General features: G+C 39.3%; 1 protein-coding gene across 5 annotated transcripts in view; it reads right to left on the bottom strand.

Annotated features, from left to right (window-relative positions):
* The window catches only part of grid2 (glutamate receptor, ionotropic, delta 2), a 438,477-nt gene that overhangs the window by 77,459 nt on the left and 345,138 nt on the right, over window positions 1–15,880 (bottom strand). For all 5 annotated transcript variants that reach the window (XR_014211127.1, XR_014211128.1, XM_082188355.1 and 2 more), the window contains one exon: window positions 13,104–13,416. Coding sequence is in view for 3 of the 5 variants with exons in the window: in XM_082188355.1 (XP_082044481.1) it covers window positions 13,104–13,416 (313 nt within the window). In the remaining 2 variants the exon portion in view is untranslated. The remainder of the gene's footprint in view (window positions 1–13,103; window positions 13,417–15,880) is intronic.

Here is a 15,880-nt window from a genome sequence, read left to right as displayed (position 1 = left end):
CTGTTTTCAACATTAATAATGATAAGAAATGTTTCTTCAGCACCAAATCTGCATATTAGAAGGATCATGTGACACTGAAGACTGGAGTAATGGCTTCTGAAAATTCTGCTTTGCCATAAAAAAACAAACAAAAAAACTTTATTGTAAACTGTAATAAAATTTCACAATATTTCTGTATATGACTACTGTAATATTTACTGTATTGTTATCAAATAAATGAAGCCTTGGTGACCATAGAGACAAAAAAACAATTCTTACTAACCCCAAACTTCTGAATGGTAATGTGTATATTATAATATAATATAATATAATATACTATAATATAATCAATTCAAAATTTTTGTTTTGTTTTGCTATTTTGGGTGTTCCCAACCTTTTAATTGGTACTGTATACGGACAGCATCAATTTATAATTTACACACTTTGAATTAAAAAATGATGTGGATAGAAGCGTCAGATACTCAAGAGTATGATTCACAGCAAATCTGAGCACCTGTGTGCATCAGTGAGAATATTTCTTCTCTTCATCTAAAGATGAAGACCTGTTTTTGCCGCTGAGTATTCTCTAATGCATGTATCTTAATGATCACAAAGATTATCACTCATTCAGACAACATCTAACCACAAAAGTTTTGTGTCAGAATGTCTTTTTTTGTATTGGTCTGTGTCATTCTGCCCACTGCCGAATTACCCAATACTATTTCAATACCCTGGGTTGCCATTTGGCGGAAAACACAGTGTATTGTAGCCACGGAAGCCAGCAAACAAACTAGATCAGAGATCGCAGATTCTACCAAACCTAAAAAGCCTCAGCATCCATCTAAAAAGCTTCATGTCCAGAGGCATATTAAAACTCTGATAAACTCAACTCAACAACTTACAATGTAAGGCTCGTGGAAATCAGTGTGAGCATCGAGTCTGAGGAGGAGGGGGCGGGAGAAACAACCCTCTCCAATATTTAGAATTTGAACTGGAGTACCTATTTCAACCACTAGCTGTCAATATTACATGCTGCACCTTTATGTGCAAAAAACATTCCCTGGCTAGCCAACAGAGAACATTAGGAAGTCTATTCTGGAAACGCTCTTAGAACCAAACAACAAGGTCGTTTTCACACTGGCAGTTTAGTTCAGAACGGGCAACGGTTTGCATGAAAATTTGGTAATGTGAAAGCTATCAGGTGAACTCGGGTGCGCACCAAGGCACTGAAATGCACCAGGGTTTGATAGAATCAAGTTGAGAGTGAAACCAGACCAACACTGCGGGGGGCGTTGGGAACAATCGCGGTCAGACACGGACCACAGCAAACGTGCCCAGTATAAAAACGTAGATTTTTTAAAGCCAGAAAACAAGAAGATTTGAACCTATAATATTATATTAATGTATGTTTGGATAAGATTTTAATATGTGAAAAAAATTTAAAATAGAAACAAAACACTATCATTATTTACCAATTATGTACTCTTCGGGGACTTGAGGAGAACACTCTCCAAACCTAAAGGGAACATTCCATTTGCGTAAAGAAAACAGAGAGAGAATGTTCTGGGAACGTTCTGAGAACCAAACACGAACATTCCCAGAACGTTCTGGGAAACAAAATATTGTTAGCTGAGCAGGCCAGAAAACAACAAAACAGCGCGTTTTGAACCTAAAACATTGATGAAATGGAAGTGACCCTTCTAATGTACCTGACAACAGTCTCTTTTGTAGGGAGGGGAAGGCAAAATAACTAATTATGCCCCTTTGCTCCCTGTTTGCCACCTTTTGTGAAGTGCCACCCACAGTCTGATTAGGTGAAACAAATAAGATGTCAGTACTGAGATCGGCTTCCGGTCATACAGTGTGACGGGTAGAGTCGACCCTCCCCACCACACTCTAGTTTAGGTCAGCGGGGAGGCGGGGCAGGCTGAGCATGTCAGTAATAATTACGACTCCATGCAGCCGAGGGGCTCTGCACCTCTCTGGCTGTCTAAATGGGCCAGACTAATGAAAGGAGAAAAGTGAGGTGAGGCTGGAAATGAGTAATCTTTCGCATGGGCTGCGTGGGGCTCCCTGCGAGAGGGGAGAATGAGTGAGGACAAGTCTTGCCTCCCTCAAATAGCTTCACTCAACTGCACTCCACTTTTCATCTTTGTTCTCACCACTGTATTCTCTCATAACTGTGTAACAGTATCCACTTGAAATAGATCTGCCCCAATTATACAAGAAACAGCCTTGACAAGAGACTCTACTGGGAGCGAAGAGAACCATGGGTTTGTGTGTGTGGTGTTACTGTATGCAATGAGTTTGTTTCCAAACCAATGCTGAGGAGAAATTACAGAAAAAAAGTAGCCACGCTTTCCTTCATTTTTCAATAGATTGAAAGTAGCTGTTTTCAAAGTAATGTAGCTTTTCTAGTAACAAGCAGTGCGGTGTAGCATTACCAGATTCCGTTTTAATCTGAACTGATAACATTCAAACACACACAACTAAATGTTCCTTGCTCTCACATATGCAGCGTTGGGAAGTCTGATTCTTTCCAGTGAATCAATTTGTTTGGATGGTTCATATAAATGAACAAATAAAAATTGATTCAACAATTCAAGTCCCTCTACCTCATGTTTTTGACTCATTTAAATGATAGTGTTTTTGTTGTATATCTGCTTGTCTGTGTTTGCTCGTTCCACACAGATGATGAAAGTCATCACTTCAGTGACTCTTTCTGCAGGTTACATCGTTATACCAGTAGGTGGTGCCAAGTGACTGTCTTTGAGTAAGTAATTGAATCATTTGCTCAACCAATACACTAATTCATTCAGGAACACCACAGGCATGCTGCTCGGACAAGATTTCTATTTCAAATAAATGCTGTTCTTTTGAACCCTGAAAAAAAATATCACAATATTTATATAAAAAATACCAAACAGAGCAGCTGATTTCAACGTTGATAATAATAAAAAATGTTTCTTGAATACCAAATCAGCATATTAAAATGATTTCTGAAGGATCATGTGACACTGAAGACTGGAGAAATGGCTGCTGAATATTTTATTTTGTAATAATATTTGACAATATTACTGTTTTTACTGTATTTGATCACATAAAGGCAGTCTTGGTGAGCATAAGAAACTTCTTTCAAAAATAGTTTACCATTCAAAAGTTTGGGGTGGAATTTTTTTTAGTGTAACTAGAGATATTGTGTTTATATTCGGAACAACAGCAACAGCATGTGTATTATTGCTTAAAAGTTTATATGGTATGTGAACACAAGAGTTGTAACAAGACCATAAGCAAAGCACAAGTGATATCCACCACTCCCTCAGCTCTAAGAATGCTAGCGAGAAAAAAAGTCTGAATTAAAAGATTTAAAAAAAAAAAAAAAAAAAAAAAAAAAGCTGAGACCTTAATATACTGGGTAAAACAGCTTTTAGTACGTCTCATGAGTGTTCTATATCAGACAGCATGTTTGTGTGCAAATTATGTTTGTGTGAAAGCATATTATGCTTATAGCATGTCGAGCTGTGTACTGTGGAAGCACTGCTGTGAAGTGGCTTACATCTCGAATCCCAGTGGCGATTCACAGCAAGGTCTGAAATTATACACTTATCTCCCTTACATATTCATAATGAATCATATAGTGCTGAGTTATGTTCCAATCTTGCATGCATTACATCTCCTCTCTATGCACATGTAGGGTTGGAGGATGATGAAATTAGTTCCATGTACAGGAAAGAGGAAGGCCAGCGGAGGCGATGTGTTGCTTAATGACCGAGGTCTCAAGCAGGTGGTCTGCAGTGTATGGCAGGAGATCTGCCAATTATTGTCTGAAATGAATTAAAATATGCATTAAAATAAAAAATAAAATAAATAAATAAAGTTAAATGGTAACACTTTACAACAAGGTTCCATTTCTTAACATTAGTTAACTACATTAGTTAACATGGACTAATAATGAAAAATACTTCTAAAGCATTCATTAATCTTAGTTAATATATTAGGAAATGTTGAACTTAACATTGTTAAAATCAATGGTTGTATCTTAACATTATTTAATGGACCTGAGCCAACATGAACTAACAATGAACAGTTGTATGTAGATAAAATAGAATGATAATATAAAAAAATAAATACTGTAACAAACGTATTAAACTGTGTTAGTTATGTGTCAGTTATGAATTAACTTACAATAACAAATAGGACATTATTGTAAAGTGTTACCACTTAACAATACCTAGTGGGTAACCATGATCTTCACTTTAGAATTAATTATACATTATCCATTATTCATATTCATTAATGAACCTGTATATAGTAGTTCTTAGTAGTCCTCTGGGAGGTATGAAAAAAAAAATAGTAGTCATTGATTAGATAATAGAATTAACTACATTCGACTAAGCACTATTACTACCAATACATTAATCAGAGTTTCTTGTTAGTTAATAGTAGTTACTAGAGTGTTAATATTGCGTTACTCATTTGTTCCTGTGTAGTTATTCATTAATGACAGAACAGTATTCTGAAGTGTTACCTGCTACCATAGACCACGCTTAAAATGCAACAACTAGTTTTAAACAATACCCAACAGGGGGTCTTTGGCCTTATAAGTTGAAGAACCCTGATCAAAAAAAAAAAAAAAAACATTTCCCTCTGAAACCTTTCAAAGCTTGAAACCCCTCGAGGGTGATATTTGCGACAGGATTTGACGCAGTTCCTGCAAAGAACATCATCTCGGTTTATCTCATTTTTGGCTGAAGGGTCATCTGGGGCTTGACTTTTCCTGTCCATGACTGTAAGCGGCCGTCTGTGAGCTCAAACGCTGGGAAGGCGAAGACCTGCAAGCCACCAAGGGTGTTTGTGTGCTGGTTTGCCCATGGTTGTACAGATTAAAGCTAATGGTAGTCAGAGCAAATCCTGTGCCATGCTGAGGAACCCAGCGCTAGGACTCTGTGCGTCAGCGATAAGGTAAAGGACATGTGGTTTGGGGGGAAAAAAAGAATGAAAAGAGAAATAAATAGCTTGTTCTGTTCTCCTCTCTAAGTGTCAGAAAAAAACAGGGTTCTTCAAAGCCATTATAATGCCTCTCTTCAGACTGACATATGACTAGGCTGAAAAAAGAGAGTGAAATCTACAACATTCGAGATTGCACTTTTCATATTTCAGACTTGATGGTGGAGCGAGGGGGAGCTCAGTCAGAATGAAGATGAAAGGAATAAAAGAGAAGAGCTGAGATGAAAGCACTGATAGGGGCCTGTGGCCCTCATATTCATTGTGACGCCACACTATTTAATGTGTGTATGCATGTAAAGGTTGGTTTGAGGAGTGGGGGTCGAGTTAAACAGATGTGTGAACACAATCTGGGGGCAACAGGAGAGAATGCTGCACACATTAAAGGTAGGGTAGACAATTTTGGAGTGGCTAGCAATAGCAAGCTAGCTTTGAAAGCATAAGATCCCACCCTCTCTTAGGAGCGCCCTCCAAAGCCACGTCTCCTCCAAAACACATGAACGCAAAGCGTCATAAGACGAGAGAAGTAGTTAAATAACCTTATGCCTCAAAGCACATAACATTACAATAATAATGGACGTAAACAACTAACTTATACCACCTGACTGCTGCAGATTCATTTTGGCATTGATAGTGTAGACGAAAACAGCTCAGAGTAGAGCGTCATGGGTTGCCATCTCTTAATTGTCTTTACGACATGGTGAGAACGCAGCATAAGCTCGTTCTTTTGGTTCAGGAGGAACTGTAAAAGGTGGCTGCTGTTTGTTTGTGGCACTCTGTGACTGTCTGTATACAACTCAACCTCGTTCAGGTGGTCTCGAGCGGTTGTTTTGGTGCGGATCCGAGCGCGATTGCCATGTTCACATATGCCTTAACGAATCGAACTAAGGGAGAAAACTTGGCTTAACACACCAGGTTCCGAAACAGGTTCATTCCACATGTGTGCTTTTCTTTAAAACATGAGCTCTGTAATATTCTGTGATTGTTTCTGAAGAGTGTGATGTTCTTCCATTCTGTGAAGAAAAATCCTGGAATGTTTTCCTCAAAAAACGTATATATTTTTTTTCGACTGAAGAAAGAAAGAGATGGATATCTTGGATGACATCGGGCTGAGTAAATTATCAGCAAAAATTTTTTTTGAAAGTGAAATAATCCTTTAGCAGGCTGTTAAAATGGACTCTCCTCAGAAAAATAGCTGCTGGACCTTCTAAAGTTTGCAGGTTTTGCAAGAACGATACATTTCTTTGGGGTTGTCTGCACAACAGAAGGCTTGATCAATAATTTAAATGAGCTTTCATTTTTCTGCAGAATAAACTACATTTACAAATACCCCTGATTCCCAGAGCAGATTGCAGCTTTGAATGATTTTATTTGTGACAAAATTACTGGGATTGAAAACTTTGTGGGAAACATAAGGCAATAATAATAATAAAAACATTTGGGGCTTTACTAAAAACATTTGGGGCTTAAGCCCTGGAAAGCCCTCCTGTAGCCGCCCATGTTGATGTGGTAGCAAACAAAAAATATTCTGTATATGAATTTAATAAAGAAAAATAACATGCTACAACAAAACGTACAGTGTTGCATTTTGCACAGTGTTGTTTATGAAAGTGCTTATCAGGATTACTGGGCATTATAAAGGGAATCACAGTTCATTACAGTGTTACAGTACAAGAAAGGTTATGGAGCGTTCAACAGGTGGCTTCAAAGATCTTATAGCACAAATGCTTTTTCTCAGTTAATTAAAAGCGGTTTCTTGGTAAGCTTAAGACATCAGGGAGCTTGGCATTAATTACGAATCTACACGTTTTACTTACAAATGCACACAGATAAAGAAACATTTTCACAAAATCTTCGGGGATTTAAAAGATGTAAAAGAAGCTCCTTTAAGCCTTCAGTTGGTTTTGAATGGTTTTGAATTAGTTTACTCAGCATGTGTTATCTGTGTCATAAGCTTTACAAATCATTGCAACAGTTAAAGACTGAAAAAACAACAACAACAACAACAACAACAACAACAACAACGATGAAATATTATTAATTTAACTGGTTTTGTTTAAGGTCCTTTAAAAAAACAAGCAAAATCAAGGTTACATTATTTATTATTGTTATTATTAAATAATTATTTAAATGAAAGAATGAATAATTTTGTTTTAAGTCATTAAAACCTATTTGAGGTATGAAGTTGTTTTTATAGGTTTTACTGTCATGGCACATACATCATTATCATTGTAAATACATTGTACATGTTGTGGCCTTTGGAAAACAATATGCAAAGATGCTGACATGAAACAGCACATGTAGTTCACATGACATTTAATTTATCTCTGTATAAAATACTGGAGCAAAGAAAGGAATGTGAAAATTACATTTGTTTAAGGGGATATATAAAACAAAAAGTCAAGAAGCATCAGAGGAGAGAGGCAGAGGTCTTTGTGAGGCAGATGAAAGTGACTCATCAAAGAGACAGATTCTAGCTATGCCATTCCAGCTATGTCCCTTCTCTCCCCACTCACTTCTCTCTTGTTTTAGAGATCGGGTGTATTTGTACAACCAGCTCTCCACAAAACATCAAACAGGACTGCAAGACAAAAGGATGATAGTGATGTTTTAAGTGGTCGGGGAATGCATGTAAGTACACAGCACAATTGTGTGTATGCATTTCCATCTTTGTTTGCTTCTGGTGCCGTAGCATATTCCACAGTATGTAATCAGCTCCATTTAAACAATTTCATCCTAAAAAGACACCGAGCTCGGTTCACTGGTCTGATGAAAGCGCATTAATGAACTGACTTCTCACCATAATGAGCATGTTTCAAAAAGAAGCATAGATTGCAATTAGAAAAGAAATGGACCCAGATACAAGGGAGCAATTAGGCTGTCTTATTATAATCATCATCATTATAACCCGCTCATGTAAATTTACTGATTTTTGGTTAAGTGCAATTCCAAGCAAATGTCAACCTTACCATGGGATAATGAAGTGTTTCCTCAAGGAGCGTAACCTCATTTAGGTCTCAATTTTATTGTATTAATTCTTTCTACTATAATCTTACACAATTTTATTGTCTATTTATCGACCACACGAGGTGCGCACCGATAAAACAACATTTACCAGATACGCATGATGGTTCCAAAATAATTTTACTTTATCTTATCAATAAGTATCTACCAGAATCATTGTGGCAAGCAGTGCGAGGCAGAGGGCCGTGAGAGAACAGCGCGAGGCGGTGGCGTGATTGATAATGAGCGACACCTGCGCAACGCACCGGTCTCATATCTCTCACGGAGGAGCGGAAGCATAAAAGGAGGAGCGACGACAGTGAAGGACGAGAGAGGACCAGGCCTGGAGTATACTTTATGTTATGTTTTTAATATGTGGCGGCAGTCGTCCGTGAGGGGCCGCCGTCTTTACTTTCATTTTGTATTTGTTTATTTATTAAAGTTGTTAAATGTAGCCACTAAATTGGCTACAGACATGGTTATATGTCTATGTGCCTATTTATACCGGACATAGTCTTGAATTTAAAAATATCAATAGGAAATGTAATTGAATTTATAGGCACACTGCCTCCCACACACTGTTTGTAATTTGTTTTTACTATGTTTACATAACGTGCAGGGCTGCACTACATATAATTTTAACATCGATACCTGTCACAGTGTCTGGTTTGTGTTTCCCCGGGTGTCCACTAGACTAGAGGTCTCTTTCCCTTCCTGTCACCATTCACTCTGGAACCACAATTCCCATGATCCTTTGTCTGTTCCCATCACTCGTGATTGCACTCAGCTGTTCCCTATCACATTGTTAGTGTCTGTGTATAAATACCCTGTCTGTTTCAGTTCATGTCATGGAGTCATTGTTGAATGTCACGCTACACATCTGAGGTCTGTTACAAGTCTGTTCTTGTTTTGTTTCTTGTTTATTTTGCGTATTTGTTATCGGACTGATTAAAATGGATTTCGACCCTTGCATGGATGACTACGATTCTGATTACTTTAATTCTGACCTTTGCATGGATGACGACGAGTTGGATTGCCCTGACTATAACATTGCTACATCTGGATCCACCCACTTCTCTGTAATGTCCCGTGACAGAATGACTCCGTCAACTAATGGATCCAGTAGCCTGAACATTTTTCAGGGCTTTGCTTTATTGGCCCGCCAGAATGAGGAGGCCATGGCGCTCAAATCCCCTAAACCCCCTTCCATTGATGATAGAGAGTCTTTTAGGGGAACCTGTTTGGCCAGATTTTCAGGGACTCGTGCCGGCAGGGGAGGAAGTATTAGAGGTGAGCCCCGGACCCAGTCTCCACTCCGGTCTTTCTTCGACCATGGGCCGGTGATGCTCAGCCCAGAGCACCCTTTGCCGCGGGTCCTGTTCAGCACAGAGCCTGCACCTCGCCATAAGAAACGACGGAGGAGTAGCAAGACTTCCCTTCTCTCTGTCGTCCCAGAGATCGTCCCCGTGCAGCCCGCTGTCGTCCCGGAGGTCGTCTCCGTGCAGCCCGCTGTCGTCCCGGAGATCGTCTCCGTGCAGCCCGCTGTCATCCCGGAGATCGTCCTCGTGCAGCCCGCTGTCATCCCGGAGGTTGTCCCCGTGCAGCCCGCTGTCATCCCAGAGATCGTCCCGGAGATACCCACCATCAGCCCTGCCACGGCAAGGAAGGCTGTCTTCCTCTTTTATGCAGTAGCTGTACTGCGTGCTTGGAGGAGACACAGCAGGTCTGCCGATCCAGAGACTGTTCAGGTCCCGTCTGACGATCCAGAGACTGTTCAGGTCGCGTCTGCCGATCCAGAGATTGTTCAGGTCGCGTCTGCCGATCCAGAGATTGTTCAGGTCGCGTCTGCCGATTCCAGAGATTGTTCAGGTCGCGTCTGCCGATCCAGAGATTGTTCAGGTCGCGTCTGCCGATCCAGAGATTGTTCAGGTCGCATCTGCCGAGCCAGTGTTTCCAGACAAGATAGCCGCCGCCGAGCCTGTGTCCCCTGACAAGATGGCCATCGTCGAGTCGGTGTCTGTTCCTGAGCCAGTGTCTGTTCCCGAGCCGGTGTCCGTATCTGTTCCCGAGCCGGTGTCCGTATCTGTTCCCGAGCCGGTGTCTGTTCCTGAGCCGGTGTCTGTTCCCGAGCCGGTGTCTGTTCCTGAACCGGGTCCTGTTCCATGGCCGCCGAGGGGTCGTCTCCGCCGTGGCCGCCCGAGGGGTCGTCTCCACCGTGGCCACCCGAAGGGTCGTCTCCGCCGTGGCCGCACGATGGGTCGTCTCCGCCGTGGCCGCCCGAGGAGTTGTCTCCGCCGTGGCCGCCTGAAGGATTGTCTCCGCCCTGGCAGCCCGATGGACTATCTGCTCCGCCCTGGCCACCTGAAGGGTCGTCTCCACCCTGGCCGCCCGATGGACTATCTGCTCCGCCCTGGCCGCCTGAAAGGTCGTCTCCGCCCCGGCCGCCCGATGAACTGTCCGCTCCGCCCTGGCTGCCCGATGGGTCGTCTGTTTCGCCCTGGCAACCCGACGGACTATCTGCTTCGCCCTGGCCGCCGGCTAAACCGTCACCCCCTGTTTCCGTTCCCTTCCATGGTCCTGGCCCTCCATCCCTCCCCCTGATCCTCCACCGTTCCACCTCCCTCCTGGACTTTTGTTGGTTTTTGTTTCTTGTCTTGGAGCGTTTGCTAACCGCTCCGTAGAGCGGGGGTTATGTCACAGTGTCTGGTTTGTGTTTCCCCGGGTGTCCACTAGAGGTCTCTTTCCCTTCCTGTCACCATTCACTCTGGAACCACAATTCCCATGATCCTTTGTCTGTTCCCATCACTCGTGATTGCACTCAGCTGTTCCCGATCACATTGTTAGTGTCTGTGTATAAATACCCTGTCTGTTTCAGTTCATGTCACGGAGTCATTGTTGAATGTCTGAATATGTTGAGGTCTGTTACAAGTCTGTTCTTGTTTTGTTTCTTGTTTATTTTGCGTATTTGTTATCGGACTGATTAAAATGGATTTCGACCCTTGCATGGATGACTACGATTCTGATTACTTTAATTCTGACCTTTGCATGGATGACGACAAGTTGGATTGCCCTGACTATAACATTGCTACATCTGGATCCACCCACTTCTCTGTAATGTTCCGTGACAGATACCATGATAGTCACATCACAGGATGTGCGATGTCAAGTATAAGGATCATAGTTGATAGTACAGACCGGCACCAAGGTTCGAAACGCACGTTATTCTCGGATTAATTGCAAAGTTGAACCATCATTGAGTGGAAGTTTATCATTTGCACTTGTTGTAGATCCAGTCAGTTCAAACATTCAATCGATTTTAAACCATTTAAGCTCAAGAAGACTCAAAAGAAAACCCAATTTGGAACCCGCACGCTGTTTTCTGTTTGTGCACACAGAGTGCACATACAGTAAATGAGATTAATCCCATTTATTTATACAGTAAAGACTATGCAGTGTTATTTTACATTTGATTATTACATTTCTCTAACTAGGCTAGACTGTTAAACATAAGCTAAAGCACTATTTATTTCTTGTGATTTCTTTATTATTTTCTATGCAGATTTACTCCCCTACAAAATCATCCAAATTATTCTATAATGATTAATTCTTTCCAAATAGAGCTATTTAAGTCATCTGGTGAAACTGCAATATATATATATATATCACACTTTGAGATGCTTATATTTACATTTATGCAAAACTGGGCATCATACACTAAAAAAACTGAAGGTCACTTAATACTAGACTTTAAAGTTGCTCTGAACACAACAAACTCAAAACATGAGCCTTGTTGCTAGGAGACGCATGACAAATGAAACAATATATGTTCTAAATTCACCTCAAAATAGCATGCATGTTTGATATGCTCTGACTGGATGGAATCGTAGTCTAAAGCTAAAAAAAATCTGAATCTGTGCCCATCATAAACTACTTGATTTTCTCTGAAATCTGTCAACTCTAGCAGGCCAAAATCTGCAGACTGGCTCTGACTTTTGGCAACTTGCGTCAAAAGAAGAAGATATTTTAAAGAATGTTGATAACCAAACATTTTTGGCTCCTATTGACTTCCACTGCATTTTATGTGTGTGTGTGTGTGTGTGTGTTTGTGTTTGTGTGTGTGTTTGTGTGTGTGTGTGTGTGTGTGTGTGTGTTCCACAGAAGAAAGCAAGTCATACAGGTTTGAAACAACATGAGGGTTATGACAATTTTCATTTTTTCATCATCTGTTCTTTAAACACCGCTTTCAGAATTATGTCCATATTTTCCTAAAAAGACAATAATCACAAAAAAATATTCTGTCCTATGGAGAACCAAATTTTCATTCTGTAGATACTGTCACCTCTAGATAGTGCATTTCAAGTCACAGAGGAACTACAAACAATAAAGTTTAGTTCATAATGCGAGTTAATTTCCCTTAAAATGGGAAAGAAAATCTACAATGGAATCTGCTGGGGTTTAGAAAAGTGCACACAAATGGTATGCTATAATTAGGACTTTCTCTCAGAAGCTACATTTCACATTGTGACTGCAAATGTCACAACCGTAAAACTGGAATTGGCCTTCACAAGCAGTCTGTAGCAAAACATGTCAAAATATTGCTGGTAATTAATGATACCAGTTTATGTTCGCTCAACATGTTGAGAATACAAAACCCCCATAGTGACTGACGGAGTATTCCTCTTTTCTTGCACACTATCTTTTTTACTCACTCTTTTTTTGCTTGTTTCCCTTTTCTGAAGATTACCCCTGCCTTTTCCTGCTCCCAGATTTTTTATTTTTTTATTTTTTTCATCTTTTGTCCAAAAAACAGCTTTGACCCTTTAAAAATTTGAAAGAAAACCAGAAAGTGCAGATATGATTTGCATATAATTTTTCACTTTCCCTTGACTCTCCCTATCTTTGTAATTTTCTCCCTTTGTCACATATAATCTTTGGTGCACAAAACACATCTAGCTCACACACATCTAGCACTACACAAAGACACACTTTAAACAGAAAGTGAGCACTTAAAATTATCTTTCTGCCCTGCTGTTCTCGATATCTCTACTTTTTCTCGCTCTTGAATCTCCTTTCTTCTTCCAGCACAAAGCATATCACACGCTCACGCACATACTCACCCTGCTGAACGAAGGATCCGTAGACAAACCACATGGAGTTGTAGAGGGTCGTGGAGGAGACCGAGCCCATCGGCAGTCTGGGAGGATTCAACCAGTTGAGGAGATACACCAGAGTGCCCACCAGCAGCACTGTGCCGGCTATACATGCCCACAAAGACAGGTCGAAGGGGGCCAGGCATGCAAACATATCCACTGTCCTCTCCGCCTTCCTCAGCAACACACCGACGGAGTAGTCCATGTAGCGGGTGGTGAAGTCTACCACGCTCTCCCGCTCAGGGGTGATGGTCAGGGCTGAGAGACCTACATCTGCTCTCTGCCCAACAAAAAGACACACAGAAAACTGACATATTTAAAACCAGATCGTGCAAAGAACAGGTTCATATGTGTATCGCGCTTATAGCATAAAACAAGACAAAAAGTGGACACAGAGCAATGCAAACTCAAAAAAAAGTTTAAATTAGAGCAGAATTTCACAGAAAACACACATTAACAATCATAATTATAAGTTAAAAATATAAAATATTTTTTACAATTTTAAATATAATTTTTTATAACAATAAGGTTCCATTCATTAGTTAGCATGAACTAACTAAATTAATGTTAATTTCATTAAAATGAAAAGAGGATGAACGGTTGTATTTTTAACTAATGTTAACAAACAAGAATAAACTGTTACAAATGTATTGCTCATTGTTAGTTAATGTTAGTTAATGCATTAGCTAATAAAAGCTTATTGTAAAGTGATACCAAACACTTAGTGCTGTCAATCGATAAAAAACAAAAACTAATTAAATCGCACACTTTTCTGTAATTAATCGTGATTAAACACACCTAACATTGAAGTTTTTTATATGTTTTTATATTGTAATAATTTCACATTTAAACTAAATGAATGCAGAAACTATATATTAATAAACTATTATATTATAAACTATATAAACAGCCTATATTTTAAATAATTGTTTAATGGTATCTTTTTATAAAAAAGGAAGCCAGTATCACCGTTAAAATACTGCTACTGATGTACTGTATATGAAAATGTTTTTTTAGCCATTTATTATAGCCATTCAGCATTAGTGTAATTGAAAGCTATCAATTTGAACAATTATTAGGCTTATATAAAAGATAATAACTTTTAATTTAAGTGAACTCGTTTCTTCACAGTCTTCACTGTATAAATTATACATTAAATATAGATTAATCCTTATTAAAGCTAAAAAGGTTAAGTCGAGCATTTTCTCTTTTTCTTTTGTTCTTTGATTATCCTTAATGACAGAAGGCATCATGTTTATTAGGCTACTGTCACTTTAAGACCTGGCGCACATGACGCAGATCTGACATGCAACCCATTTTCTCACAACTCTTTACGTTCATTTAAGCTTCATTTAACTAATTTAAGACTTTGCTTGCGAGGATCCTCGACAAAACTGGCATTTTGCATAATTGTGTGTGTTTTTTTCCATTCAAGCGCTGTCTGAAGCGGCTTTCTGTGCGCAAGTGTGTGTGTGTGTGTGTGTCAGACAGGAGATTCACGGACGTGGGCCAGAACCGCACTACATTCTCTTTTTTTGGCTTTTATGGCTCTATGTAATGTTAGCCAAAGGATGACGGAAAAAAATGGATGCTGTGTTAATTGTGTTAAATATTTTTGCCGCGTTAAACTGAAAAACTCTATCGCATGTGTTAATGCATTTTCCCCCGCGTTTTTTTTTTTTTCAGGTTTTTACATTTAACAGGGTTTTCACAGATTTTTTCAAAATATTTATAAACCATTATTTAATGAAAATGGATAACATGAAAAAATTTGAAATAAGACAACCTCGTTAAATATTATATTATACATGTCTGAGGTCAGAAACCTGTGGAAGTCTGAAAGATGTTTTTGCAGCTTAGTTTCAATAAATCTCCCTAGGAAGAACATTTTGAGATGCAAAAGAATAGTAGGCTACAGTACTTTCATAGTACAACGCTTTTATCACATAATCAAGGACAATTTTATTTCTTGTGATATGAACGCTTTAATATAGCCTTTGATTTAAACTTCAGTAGCATAAATTGTGTTAGTTTGATTAATTTGATTCACTAAATCAGTTAAAATGTCCTTACAACTGATGTTCACTCAAGTCTCTGTCATTTTTCAAGTAAAGTGACATAGTAAAATATTAATTTATTATTTAGTACTTTTTATTGGTAAATACAGCTCTTGTAGCTTAAACAGAACATGGTGCTCGCAACATCAAGACCATGGGTTAAATTGCTGGGTTCAGGGAATGGATGAACTGAAAAAATGTCCACCTTGAAAGCAATGCAAGTTGTTTTGGATAAAAGCATCTTCCAAATGCCTAAACATATATCTATAAAAAAGAATGATTAAAAATAATGTGTTTGTATGGTGAAAAACAATATGAAAAACATCCACCTTCAATATACTTGGACACAAAGGTCCGTGTACCTTCTGCAATATTTTAAATCTTGCACTATAAGCGCAGGATTCTCGTGAACAAGCTTGGTCCGCCTGCTGTGTCTCTCTCATTGAAAATGTGAGCTTGCAGTTGCTGTGTACCGTGTTGAAGTGCAGAGACGGGGAGGGTTGACTAATCAGACAAAGGGCAGCCCATTCATGCAAAACAAATATTAAAGCGTAATCTCACTTTTCTTGTTTTTACATTTCTTAAATGTTTTTCCATTTCCGTTTCTCTTTATTTCTTTTTCAGTAGAAAATAAAATGAGAAGAAGGTACCGGACCCACAGACATAATGAAAAAATTCCATTTACTA

Source organism: Leuciscus leuciscus (genome assembly GCF_965113295.1).
Source record: "Leuciscus leuciscus genome assembly, chromosome: 13".
NCBI lineage: Eukaryota > Metazoa > Chordata > Actinopteri > Cypriniformes > Leuciscidae > Leuciscus > Leuciscus leuciscus.
The sequence above is the reverse complement of the archived record's forward strand: the minus strand, read 5'-3'. Positions and strand labels throughout refer to the sequence as shown.